The sequence below is a fragment of the Scleropages formosus genome, chromosome 24 (genome assembly GCF_900964775.1).
Source record: "Scleropages formosus chromosome 24, fSclFor1.1, whole genome shotgun sequence".
Classification (NCBI taxonomy): domain Eukaryota; kingdom Metazoa; phylum Chordata; class Actinopteri; order Osteoglossiformes; family Osteoglossidae; genus Scleropages; species Scleropages formosus.
The window spans coordinates 16,788,749-16,802,796 of NC_041829.1; the positions used below are offsets into that span (position 1 = coordinate 16,788,749).

Genomic DNA, 14,048 nt, shown 5'->3' on the forward strand with positions numbered 1-14,048 from the left:
CTTTGACCTTCTGCCCATACATGACCAAGGACAGCAAGGAGGGCAGCGTGCTTAGAGCTGTCGGCTTGTAACCCCAAGGACTCGGGTTGAAATCCACCCACCCTCTGTGGTACCTGTATCAAGGTACTTACCCTGGGTTGCTCCTGTAAAAATTATCCACCTGTATAAATGGCTAAATTATGGTAAGTAGCTTAGTCAACAAACCTAACAGTGTACGCCACCTTGGACAGAGGCATCACCTAAATAAATATTATTATTATTATTATTATTATTATTAATAATAATAAATTATCAGAGCTATGGTTGTAAATCCTGAGAATTCATGCAAGAAGGCTTTAAAAAAAAGCAAGCACACTCACCGTAGTCCGTGTTCTCAGGCTCCCAGCAGTTGGATGGCCAGAAGTAAGGAGTCTGAGTGGGAGGCGACACAAAAAAAAAAAAAAAAAAACAGAATTAGGAGCTTCCCAAACGGGGAAAAAAAGAGCACAAACACAGCCAGTCACATGCTATTGTGTAAAGTCTCCAATGTGCATATGTAAGAATAGAGTGCCATGAAGGCAATTTAATGAGAAATGTACATACATATTCAGAGGATGAATAAATATATTAATGTATCCGGCAGATATGGGCAAGTGGGTAGTGTAGTGGTTAGGGCCTCAGACAAAGGTAGTTAATAATATACACAGAGAGCTACTTTATATTATTATAGATGCTGTATCCACACCAAAAATCACTGCAGACACACTGTCCATAATCATCGTGGAAATGTTCTTGGCATGTGCAGAGGAGCAGATACAGGACCTTGTTTTTGGCTCATTTACCCTGGAACATCCTCCTCTGGACACACCAGCTCACACCCAGACCCACAAATAGGCACCAGGGTATGCTCACTTTCAGGTTCCAGTAGTCCTGTTAACACACCCTGATGTGTGAGGTGTGTTCGCCACACACACACTTTGTCCTGCACTGTCTCTGAAAGCTGGAAAAAGCGCGACTTGGAAAATCCGGCCAGCGGTCTTCGGCCCTGCCGAGCCTGCAAATTACTAAATGTTGCAGCGCTGGAACAACCCAGGTTGGTTCGATTATCCAGAAACGTCGGGAGAATACCGTACACAAAGAGAGCATCAATCGCACACAATTTGTATTCTTACACAACTGTAAGAGTCGATAAATTTCAGGTCTAAGCTCACGACGTGTGGAATTCAATCTTCTCAACTGGCTCCACTCTGCCGTGGCTTTGAGTGCGAAACAGCCAAAGATCCACATGGAAAATGACAGAATGACACATTTCCCCTCCACTGGGGCCACAAGCTGTTAACCTCTAATGAAGGGGTGTGGGGGGAGGGTTAGGCAGCACCATCAGCAAACCGCTCGGGAATTAGCTCTGGTTGCACTCACAGCTCACGCGGTGGGGCAGCGCTCACCTGAAACCTGTAGAAAGTGCCATCGTCCTTCAGGGTGAGCACGTGGTCCGAGATGGGAAAGAAGTACCCGTGGGCGGCCATCAGCGTGCCGAGGTGAAGGGCCTCCACTGCAGAAAACAACAGCGCGACACCAGTGTTACGTCACTGCGGGAGCATCATTTAGAAGCGCCGTGAACCCCGGCTGCGCATTAATAAAACAGCCGGCATGAATATTTCAGCGTATCTACTCGCTAATGTCAGAGCGCCTCCCGAAGCTGGGTCGCACCGCGGTGCATGTGCCTCCTTCCCCACCTGTATGCAAAATTCATTAACACTCATGAGAACAGAAAATGTGAATTACTGACACGAGACGCACAGCGCCAAACAGATCCGTGTTCCTCTCTTCTAGAGATGCAGTGGTTAAGCAATCTTTCCTTCATAAAAAGAGGGCCCTGTGCGGCAGCGGACAGACAGAGCGAATTGAAGGCTCCGCTGACACCCGTGTCCTCAGAGCCCTGCAGCGGTAGCTCTGTGGTGCACTCCTGCCACGCTCTGAAAAAGAAACGGAAAGCGAAAAGCGAGGCCGTTTGTGCGGAGTCTTTGACTGAGATTAGTTGGCGCCGCTTAAAAAGGAGCGTTATGCTCAGAATGCAGCCCCATGACAAAACGTGACCTTCTGGTTCACTGAGGAAGTAGTAAAAAGCAATTGTTCTCAACATTAACTATGCAAAAGAGTTAAGAACAGTGAAATATCATCACCTTTACAAAGCATCTCCAGTCAGCCATCTCCTTTGTCCAGCTTACCATGTTTTTAGGTGGGTGGAAGAACATGAGAGGAATGGCACTGCCTGCTATGTATGTCATGTGTACTTTGATATGGTCCAGTGTGTCTGCAGTTTGACGGATGGTCTCCCATCTAGTGCTCACTTCTGTATGGTCCAATGGGTCCAGGATGACACTGCAGGCTCTTCTCTGGTGGTCACTTTGGGGCCACCTGTGTGATGCTGCGTTCGGCACTGACCACTGTGATTTAGAGCAGAAGCTCATTAGTTCGGCACAGACTGTCTCAGTATGTGATCTTCTTTGTGGCGTCACTTTTAATTTCACTTTTCCAACTGCCTGTGCTCTTGAAACACAGGTAGCAATAGTCATTGAGGCTGCTGACCTTCATTCCTGAAAAACGTCTTCTGCAATCTGTCATTTACCATTAACACACCTCTGTCGTGTCTGCTTTGCAAATTCTGGGAGGGAGGAGCTAAGCCTGGGTCGTGCGCTAGGCTTGCTCTGATTGGCTCATATAGCTGGAGCTGAGACAGGTTGACACGAATGGCTCTTCCGACAACGTGTTTTTGCAAACATTTGCACAAACGCCAACAGATATGCAAATGTACATTCGCACATGTTTTCTACATATTTGAAAAATGTATTGTTTCTAACACTTCTGTCGGGTTTGATTTTTTTCTATATATATATTTTTCAATTTTTCTCTTTCCATTTTTTTTTTGATAATTTTTGTTTTTTGGCCACTACCCTTTGTCTCCAAAAATGTGTTCTTCCAGTGTTCACTGTTCTGCAGATGGACTGTATTATCATTCTGTCATGATGCAGTTGGCTTGTGCTTAAAGAAATATGCTTCTTGATTGATGTGCAAATGTCCTGATACTTTAAATCAGACAAAATGCTTCTGTTTAAAGCTCTAACTCAGTGATTAATTAATCTGTTTTTTTTTTTTTTTTTTTTTAAAAGTCCTAATGTATTGATCCAGCCTCCCTGATGGTTCAGATTATATCAGTCAGAGCTGACAGGGATGCTTAAAGTGTCATCCTAATGGTGCAGTAAATGAAACGCACTACGAGGCTGGAAGAGCACTGGCAGTACCACACTGCGATCCTCTTTCACCGACGCTACAACAAGTCCCTGCTCCTCAGCGGCACTCCAGCAAAGACGATGAAATTTCTATGAAGGCAGATGTCATGAATTATTTAACATCTTTCTGCATTCTCCAAAGTATCCTACAAACCTGCAAGTGCAACATCAGCAGCAGTTTCGGAAGCTACATGGTCGCATTCAAGGACTGTAGGGTGACTCCATCTTCATTGCTTAGTCACAGTGTTCCCTCACATTGCAGCAGCAGGTCATGGGGTCCCGTTTTCCTTTTACACACAGCTTATGGGGCTACAGCACTGTGCGTCACTTGAATGCAAGAAGATGCAGGGGTTCAGCAGAACTGCTTTAGAAGGTGGAACAACTGGAAGGACAATCCATGGTGGACACGTCACTGGCAATGCCCGAGCCCACCATCTTCGATCCGACCGCAGCCGGGTCACAGTACATGATCCAGCTACAGCCTTCTGCTTGCCCCCATTACCATCTCATTGCGTACAACATGAGAATGGAATCAGGAGCTCTTATCTTTTACAGGGTAACCATGATGTCTCACAAAAGTGGGCCGCAATTGGTTTCTGTGTTTCCGACAAATTTAATCAACGTCCACCCATCTACATGGGACAGCAGATGAAAGGGTGGTTAGAGCCACTGCCTTTGGGCTTCGAGGACCCAGGATCGAATCCTGCTTCCTGCTGCAGTGCCCTTTATCAAAGGTACTTATCCTGAACTAATACAGTATAATTACCCATGTGTAAAAATGAGTAACTCACCATAAGTAGCTTAGTGTTCAAACCTAACATTGTATGTTGGTTTTGGAGGGGAAAAAATGTTGGTTAAATAAATAACCATGAACACAAAAAGAAGACCGAAAATGGTAAGGCCCCAGAAGGTGCCCTGGGGGAGGCAACTATGACGGTAATGACATTGCTGTGCATGTTTGCGTGTGCCTGCTCACGTGTTTGCCTGTGTCACATTGCACGGGCAGCAGGAGGAGACGGCAGCTGGCGCAATCAGCTGTGCTGAAGGCCCTCTTGTTATCGCCGTGGCAGCTGCAGGACCAACACTGGGTGCCATGGCACGCCAGTCCCTGTGAGAGCACCGACAGGCTGGCTTTTGCTGAAAGCTTCGCCCCATACCATTAACACGGTACCCTCTCTGTCCTACACCTGGTTCAGGTGCTCCAGCACTCCTGTGCTGCGCAGGCCTCCTGCCTTTTATTAGATATGCCAGTGAGCTGTGTGGCTGGTAACCTATTTAACACAATGCCAAAGTAAACTTACAATGATTTACCCATATATACAGCTGCCTAATTTTTTTATTTTCAATTCAAGGTAAATACCTTGATCGAAGGTACAACAGCAGGAAGGAGGATTCAGACCCGGGAGCTTTGAGTACAAGGCCACGACGCCACCTGTGGCCCCAACATTGGATTTTTAATATAAAGCTCAACCACACTGTACAAATCTCTGTGTAGTTAAAGTGCCTGCAGTCGACAGGGTGCAGAATGGTACCTCTGTGCTTCCCAAAGTGGAGAGGAAGCGAACTGTGCAACCGGAGGGGGGTGAGGAGCTGGATGCTGAGCCAGCGGAAGAAAGAAAAGCATGCGGGGACGACGGATGTGCGCACCGCAGCTGAAGCAAGCGGAGGCCACGCAGACTCACCAGAGGGGGGATTTTGAGACTGCATCCCCACATGGAAGATCAAGCTGTCCTCCTTTAACTTTTAACAGATTCCCATCACCTCCTGTTGCCAGCGGACATCCGGGGTGTTTGCATTCTGTGTCCAAGGTCAGTCCCAAAAAAAGAGCGGGAGGGGTACTTTCAAAGGCACCCCGGCGAGAGGCGGGAGGCAGGAGGCCGTAGCAGTTGGTTTATTCATCAGGCGGGTAGTCAAACAACATCAGGACAGCTGGCAGGTGGAAGATTGATGCCACACCTATCTGGAGCATGAATGCTCACTGGGCCGCAGAAAAATGCCTTCAATTCATTACCTTTGCAGATTGCCCCCTGGCCACACCCCACAATCCTCCCGCTTACCGGCCTGGTATTAATTCTACACCTGCTGTTGCCCAAGACCTGATAGGTACGTCCTTGTCAGTGGCACCTCGCTAAACGGCAACAATACAAAGTACAAAGTACTTAGGAAAAAAAGAAAAAAACCCCACAGATGCTGAAGTAATGTGGATGACGGACACCTCAAAGATCACAGTGAGACCAAAAAATTAAGGGGTCCGACCATACGGTTGTCGGATTACACTAAGCAAAAATTTATTTGTATCAAGCACTGTTGAAAGAGACAAACGCTCAGGTACAAAGCTATTCACTTCAAAAGGAAAAGGGGAGGGGAAAAAAAAAAACTGAAATATCCTACATTACAACCTCTTGGCACAGCAAGCAATATGATGCATATGAAAGGTTGGCCCAGGGAAGGCTAAAAAAAAAAAAAAAAGAGATGCAAAGAGTGTTGTGAAAAAGCATTCTTCACACAGCCAAACGCCCACAGCTCACTGTGCCACAATGATAACATACTGCACTGTACACGTAGTCCATGGGGACACCGATGAGCCAATGACACATAGGTCAAAGACGAGTTTTGCTGCCCCCCTCACATCCAAACCATCCTTCAAGATGCATCGCACCGGTAATTAGCGCTGCAACGGACTGCAAAAAAATGCATTAGGTTTTCGACAATGAAGTACAACTGCAATCAACTCTAAAGAGGAAAAGCAGAATATTTCACTAGCGCGCATTCGGTCTTAAATGTCAGTGATTTAATTTCCTCTTTGCGCCATTTATTAAAGCTGTCATCGCCAGGCCCTTTCTCAATAACTCAAAGATCTCTCTGTGACAGCCAGAGCTTTGTCACGTGTGGGCAGCTCGTGCGCAGCAAACAGCGTCGTCCGAGGCGACTCGGGGTCGTCACAATTACATTCGACTCACGGTCAGCAAGTACAGTCCAGTTGGGATCCAGTCTATGGAAGGTTTCAAAAGCACAACCCAACTCGCGGGCGAAAACAGGCTGCACAGCACGTTGGTGACCAGCTCACGGAAGGGGCTTGGAGGCCAATGCTGTCAAACCCAAGAAGGCGATCGGCAGCTCGGCACCCTTCCATCACACCTCCCTTGTACAGCAATTACAGACACAGCTCCAGTCCTCAAGTGCAATACTTCACAGTGTTCAGGCTCTTTAACAGAGTGAAAAACCACACCAGGTCTCCGCTTCGGCGAAAAGTGGGTCGACACTCCACAGAACACAATCACATAACCATCCTGTTCTTACCAAGGGCACCCAGAAGGTACCAGGGTTACAACTACTCAGTGATCAACCAATTAACCAAAGATATTAAGGTATCATACAACATGTGGGAATGTGGTAAGAGCAATAAGGAGTAGCTGGTAGTATAGTTGTTAGAGCTGCTGCCTTTGGACCTGAAGGTCACAGGTTTGAATCTCACCCAGAGAAAGGTACTTACCTTATAACTGCTCCAGTTAAAAATTACCCAGCTTTGGATATGTGTGAATAATTGTAGGTATTTTAACACTAAGCCCCTGTAGAGAATGTAATAGTAATCGCCTCAAGGTCAACAAAACCAGGTCTGAGTCCCACCTGCGGCTCCAGTGCCCTCAGTCAAGGCCCCTATCCTGAATGGATACTGTAAAATTTACCCAGCATCATACACCTAACATTGTGATTTGCTTTGGAGAGAGTGGTCAGCTAAAGGGATAAGTAAAGATAATACTAATTACAATAATAAACAACCATGACATGTGAACAGCAGCAATTCAAGTGTTAACCCAGAATAACCCACGACAGGTGGTGTCATGCCACCCAAAGTCCATCAGCCTGTCAAAAGGAGGGAGATGAAGACCCAGACCCCATTAATGAGTTCAGTTCAGCACTGGGCCAGAATCGAGCTGCCTGCTGCTGGAACCTTCCTCAGTCACAGCCGGACCTGCTTTCCAACATGTGGTGAGTAACCAGATGTTTGCAGCGCATCCTCGCCAAATGATTCATCGTCAAGTTCCACATATAACACTGGCGCTATGGAAATCACATATCAAACAAAATGCGCCTCACCTGGATCTTCGATATTCAGGTTTTTGATCATCCACTGCACGATGTCAGAACCTGAAAGAAAAAAAATGAGTAAAAAAAAAAGTTACTAGACATCTACAGAGATGCATCATATTTTTCCTGCAGATGGATGGATAACAGGCTAATAAAATTTGTGAAATCTTTTCTCTAAGTATTAAAAACTGAAAGGAATAAGCTGGGTTGCATTATGGGATGGGATGCATAATAATGTACAGTAAAAGTAGCTCTGGACAGGCATGTGAGCAATCAACAACTAACACAACTAATAACAACAACAACGATAATAATAAATGGTGGTACTAGGGTTGTGACTATGGTGCCACTGGGTTGACCAGAGGAAGTTCTACGTCAAACACACAAAGTCCACCTGTAACGGCAGGCGGCCGTCACACCGAGGTCACGCTGGTCTGTCGGGACTTTTCCTGCCAGCGCCCCCAAGGAATTGCTCGGCATTTCATCGAAAGTGGCAGAGGACGCAGGGACAGAGACGCAGCCCATCAGCCTCGCTTTTTCATCCATCACAGCAGACACCATCGGCTCCCCTGACAAAGCGAAAGTGCCTGTCCTCCGCGCCACAGAATTAAAGATTAAATGTGCTCATGGGGTTCAACTTGGATTTAGGGTTAATTGGAGCTACACAAACTCAACAGACACGGGCTCGCGCTTTGGGCCAGGCTACACCACTCAGCTGTGAACACAAAGGTCACTTATTGCACCACAGGGGCCAGCAGGTGGCAGAGTGACCAGAGCCACCACTGTCACCTGGAACAGTGTTCAAATTCCACCTCGTGCTGTCATACCCTGAACTAATAGAGTAAAAATTACCCAACTGTATAAATGTAAACAGCAAGCTGCTTACCAGAAAACCTATCACTGCAAGTTGCCTAAGATAAATAAGGCTTAATATTAGATAAATCCTGTTAACTAGTAATAATTTCAGAAAACATGGAGTCTTAAAAATAAAGCAGGAATAATAAATTGAGAATAATAAATAGCTCAAACAACCTCCCCAGGCCACGTCCCGAAACCTGCGGGTTAAAGGCCATTTCCAGAGCCAAAGCGGCAGGCTGCAGCAGGACGCACAGGGCACACCGCTACCCGCTGGCCGTCGCCTTCGCGCACCAGTCAACACCAGCTGTTTCTTCCTGCTAAATTTATACTCTTTTAATTATCGCTTCTTTTCCTCCCACTTTGGAAGCGGGACCGCCACTATGGGCACGAGGGGGGAAAAGCTGCAGGCCCATATGGAACCGGAGAAACACTTCAGCATTACTGCTTAGAACGCCCCCGCAGCCCTCCCCCCTCCAGATTTATGCTTACACCCTCCCAGCCCCACCACTATGCAGTCACTACTTTAGGAGATCCGCCACCTTTCTGGATTAAATCCTTAGGAGCGCTGCCAGGCAGGAGGATTAAGAGCACAGCTTCCTTGGGCTGCGGAAAACACTCCTCTGCGCCCAAATGAAAGCAATCGAGGACTTAACATCGATTAATGCATCGGCGGCGCTGGACTCCTCTGTTTTCCACTTCGTGCCGGGCAGCGACCCACTTTCAGTTCGCAAAGCTCAGAGCGACTCTTTGACGCCCGATGGCTGAAACGACACTGTGGAAAATAATCTCTGGATTGTTGTGTGACACCGCGAGGATAAATCGCAAAGCGTTGCTCCCGTTGTCAGAGGTCATCGCAACCGCGGCTGTAAATAAATTAGCGCATTAATAACCCAAGTAACACTACAGTGCAAAGTAATTGTTTGAATATCGCCCACACACAAGTGGATACTCCGGGAAATCGCTCATTTGCTCCAATTTAGATTACATCTGCAACAAAAACGGTTTGTTTAGACAGCAGTGGTGCACTGGGGGTTGGGGGGGTGCATCTGTGATGAAATCACAGCAATGTCCACAGCCACCAGCACAACCCCTTCAGAGAACCCAGCAGCAAAGGAAATGCAGGTTAAACAAGGGTACTATTGCAGGACCCCAACAGATGCATGAAACAGCAGTGTTTTGTCAGGGACAGTAGGAGGCGTAGTGGTTAGAGCCAGAAGGTTGCAATCAAAGGTCCTGAGTTCAAATCCCTGCTCCTGCTGTACTGCCCTTGATCAAAGTACTTACTCTAATGTATGATATGTATTACTATTAAGTCTTAGGCTGACATGCATCTACGGTGAATTACAGTGATAGATACACTGTACTCAATTCCTTACAGTGATTCATCCATCTATACAGCAGAGCCAAGTAACTAACATACACACAGTCACACGCTAACGGCAATTTAATCACCAATGCACCTGAAAAATGCCTTTGGACTGTGAGAGGAAACGAGAGCACCCAGGGTACACACACACGAACACGGGGAGAACGCCACACAGATCAAGTCAGATTCAAACCTATGTATGCATCCACAGCCAAATCTGGGGGTTACCACAGCACTACCCGCCGTGCCACCGTGCCGCTGTATAAATGGACAAATCACTGTAAGGAACTTAGTATCCACAAACCTCACACTGCAAGCTGGTTTGGAGGACACAGTCAGCTAAATGAATAAATGACAATATCTTCTGTTGTGATCTCTGCTCCCCAAATGAGACAACCAGTCAGTTCAGATCAATAACAACGCGATCCATTCTGCAGGATCGTTGGAGGAGAGTACAGACCATGATAACAGGGACAACCATCCAGAGCTAAGGCAGTTGTTTCTGACAAGCTGCCAAGTCTCCAGTGGTTTCCTCTTCTCTCCTCTCAGCTCCTCACCCACCTACAGGAAACCTGAGCTCCACCTGTGAGACTCTGAGATGCCCCGACTGTGCCCATACTAGGCTGCACACCTCTCGCCATCTCCACCACCCCTTCAAGCTCAGTGGATTGACTGTCTGTCTCTCAGCCCCTCCCTCTGGTGAACCAGGGCACACCTGAGTATTCTGAATCCTCCAGCACTGGAGATGTCGTAAGTAAAGCATAATAAAGCACCATGCCCAGAGCCAGCCTCACCCTTGGCACAGCACCCCAGCCCCTCCCCCTGGGGCATCTTCTGAGAACGAGATTCAATCTGAGTGAATATGGCACGGTAATGGAGTGTGAGCGTCGAAACAATAAGATGTGTGCTTTTTCATCTTTACTTGGAGATGAGAATACTTCTTGCCTCTGACCTGAAACGTGTTGGCGACCTGGGCATTAGTGATCTGAAAGGTCTGATAAAAAAGCATTTCTTTCTTCTGCTTGATTTGGAAGATATCCATTTCAGGACCCTAGACAGCGTTCAGGGCGAGTCTATGGTAACGCCGAGAAGAAAATCCATATTCCTGACTAAAGAAGCATCCCAAACTGGGTCAAGCTGTGAGTGTCCTGGCAGCCAAAGATTTTTTTAACCTATATTGCAGGTTTATGGCACAGTTCTGCCCAAAAAGAAGCGTGAATTAAAAGTTTTATCAATATGAGTTAAAGTTGAGATCATTATCCTCAATTACCGAGGCACAAAATAATTCATCTTTTGTCAAGATAAAACGGACCATTTCATCTGCTTTCATAATCCCCTCTAACCTTCGGATGAATCAGTATTCAAATCTACATTTAATCTAACTGATAATATTCCTGTTAATATTGGCTATCCTGCCTCACACCATATGCTTCTGGGGTAGGCTTCAGACAACCGAAACCCAGGACTGGACTAGCAGTTACTGATAAAGTCTGGACAAATAATTAGTATATTAATGCTCTGCTCCAACAACATCATTGTACTGACACATTGTGTATAAAAATGGGTAAATAATTGTAGGGAGACTAACACTAAGTTGCTGTAGAGAAAAAGTGCCCGTTAAATAACTTCAGCCAGCTGCCTTGCTCAAGATGTAAGCTGATCTCCCCCTTGATTGCTCCGCCCCCTCAGTGTGACCCATATATAGTCTTAAGCTTGATTTCCCTGTCCCATCACCCATATATGGTCTTCCCCTTGACTGTCAGGACCCCCCCCTCAGTGGGACCCATATATTGGTCTTCTTGACGGCCACGCCCCCCAAGCAGGGCACATGTCTGGTCTTCTCCATGACTGTCAGGCCCCCTCACCGCGGCCTATAATTGGTCTTCCCCTTGACTGTTACACCATGAAACTTAACTGCCCTTTTTGCACACTGGCAACCGCAAATGTTTTTCTTTGCAGTCAAATCTCTGCCGCACTGCTGTGCCTTGTTTGCAGTGTTCGGAGCGCCACTGACGACTCCTCGTTCAGACACACATACCGCACCAATGGCACTTATTAGACACAGTTATGTAAGGTATTTCATTACATAACACAGAAAGCAAACCTTGCTATGGCCAACTATCAACATGACGAATAAATGGGGCAGCATCAGACTGTTCTCATATCCATAGCTTCCCTGAAATCAGTGCAGTTCGGTCCTTCATGAAATTAGGGAGGCGCCACACCATTACTATTTCATGTGCTTAAACCGCCGTGAGCTATACTTTGGTGCTTGCGGACCGCATTTCACGGAGCCGATGATCACTAAATTAAACTAGCGTGCCTGGGTGCAATCCGTGCACCATGGTTGCACCGCTCCTCCTGCAAGCTCAAACAGCACAGAGATAACAGACTTCCGCTTTGCGTCTCATAGTCCTTCATGCATTATTAAACATCGTTTTAGAGTGACAGCTGCTCGATCCTGCCAACAGGGATCCATCCGCAATTAATCCCTTCAGCAAACACCTTCTTCTGTTCATGAGGTGTATTTTGCAAGGCAAGACCTCCCCGTCCTATGGATACTACAGAAATACCACTGAATTTTGACTTACTTCTGAAAGTATCATTATTGATCCATTTAGTATGTACATTCCACCTACAATGTTAGGACTGTACACTTTACGCATTGACACAGCTGGGTAATTTTTACTCTATCAATTCAAGGTAAGCATCTTGCTCAAGGGTATTCCAGGAAGAGGATTTGAACCCAGGTCTCACAATTACAAGGCAGTGGCTCTAATCGCTGTGCTACCTGCCACCCTCTGTTGTCTCAGGACCAACACATGTGCAACACCTGGTGCACATTTTCATTCAAAGCTTCTCTTTACAACATTGTTACCCTTAAAGTGACAGCATCCCATTTTTGACAGGAGCGTGTGGTGCACGAGAGGGATTTAGTGGGAAGAAAGACACTCACCAGAGTGAGGCCACCACACATGCCTGAAAACAGCATCCTGAAACAAGTCACATGGCAAGAACAAAGGACGGAGATCGAATGTTTGCATCACGGCACAAGGCGGCAGTAGCTCTCGCTCTCGGCAGCCAATGGATTCATGACTTCTATTTTTAAGCTGAATTTACCTCCTTTGTGGAACAAAGAGGTGTTCAGCTGAGGAGCGTATTATCCTTTCGATGTCTTTGTCTTCCCCTCCCTGGAGCTCATCTCTCCAGCCTGCCCCTCGCTCTCTCCCCTCCACCGGACTGCATTGCTGCCTCTTCCCTTTAAGCCACTGCAACTGTCTCACTGTATTGCTTATTCTGTGCCACGCTTGTGGCAAATACCCAACCACAGATGGTTTTACCAGGGTATTCTGACTTTCAACTGACCATCACCAAGGACAGGCTGTGATTTAATGGAACTTTTTTTTTTTTTTTGACACGACTGGTTGCTACAGTCATATAAAAACAGGTCCCAGTGACCTCTAATTTTCTACCTTTATTTTGCTAAAAACCAAAACCAAACAAAGAAAAAAATCATTCAGAAAAAAACTAATATTAATCCAGCACAATCTGAAAGAAAAACTAGACTTAAATTTCAAGTAATAAAATTATAAACATTTTGGGGGGGGGCTCTAATTCCGACCATGAATGGAGGAAGGGAATGTTAATGAGGTTTCAGGTTTGTCGCATGGATGAAACTGATGACGGCAGCCTGACCGCATCTGCCTGTGACTGAGTACACTGACAGTGACCCCACACACAGACACACACACCACTCAGCCACTTTGACGGTTCATTTAGGACACTTATCATTAAACACCAGGGTACACACCAAGGTCAGTGCAAAGGTGGCATCATCTAACCAACAAATGACGTAATGATGTCTCTCTGCCACACGACGGTGGAGCCTGAACACACAACAGCTGAAATGACAACAACGTCGCTGTGATTTTTTAATTACTCGCTCACGTTGTCCTAGATTTGCGTTTTCCGTTGAGACAGATGCTCCTCCTACACGAAGATCAGCGCAACAAATCACATATGACTCATACTCTGATTTATAAGTTTGCTGAACATGGATAGTTCAGCAGCAACAGGTTAGCAGGACTCGCACTCAGTCGTTATTTGGCCAGACTGCTGACCTCGTGAGCCCCAACCCCAGCCAACACGTCTTTCTCAACGCTGCCTTCACATGGCTCGGGAACACAATCATTTACAGTGTCTTACATAAGTGTATTTGCGCTGATTTTGTCCATTCAGAAATTTGACATGTCATCTTGAAATTACATATGCGAGTAAAAGGCAGAAATTGTTTTGCTTGCCTTACCTGAAAAAACGCTGGGAATCTTGGATAAAAAACTTTTTACTGTACGGATAGGGATTCCAGTTTTCTCATCTTGCATACGTGCTATGACGTCTTCCATCTAGACAAAAAGGAGTAGAACACATAGTCAGTGACTTCAGCAATGCTTGCACTTATTACTATT

The 14,048-nt window shown here is 46.3% G+C and overlaps 1 protein-coding gene across 3 annotated transcripts in view; it reads right to left on the reverse strand.

Annotated features, from left to right (window-relative positions):
- rgs7b (regulator of G protein signaling 7b) overlaps window positions 1-14,048 on the reverse strand; it is a 71,620-nt gene that overhangs the window by 18,776 nt on the left and 38,796 nt on the right. For all 3 annotated transcript variants that reach the window (XR_003797300.1, XM_018761202.2, XM_018761201.2), the window contains exons 3-6: window positions 13,889-13,985; window positions 7,368-7,418; window positions 1,425-1,531; window positions 360-411 (exon numbers count right to left, since the gene is read on the reverse strand). Coding sequence is in view for 2 of the 3 variants with exons in the window: in XM_018761202.2 (XP_018616718.1) it covers window positions 360-411; window positions 1,425-1,531; window positions 7,368-7,418; window positions 13,889-13,985 (307 nt within the window). In the remaining variant the exon portion in view is untranslated. The remainder of the gene's footprint in view (window positions 1-359; window positions 412-1,424; window positions 1,532-7,367; window positions 7,419-13,888; window positions 13,986-14,048) is intronic.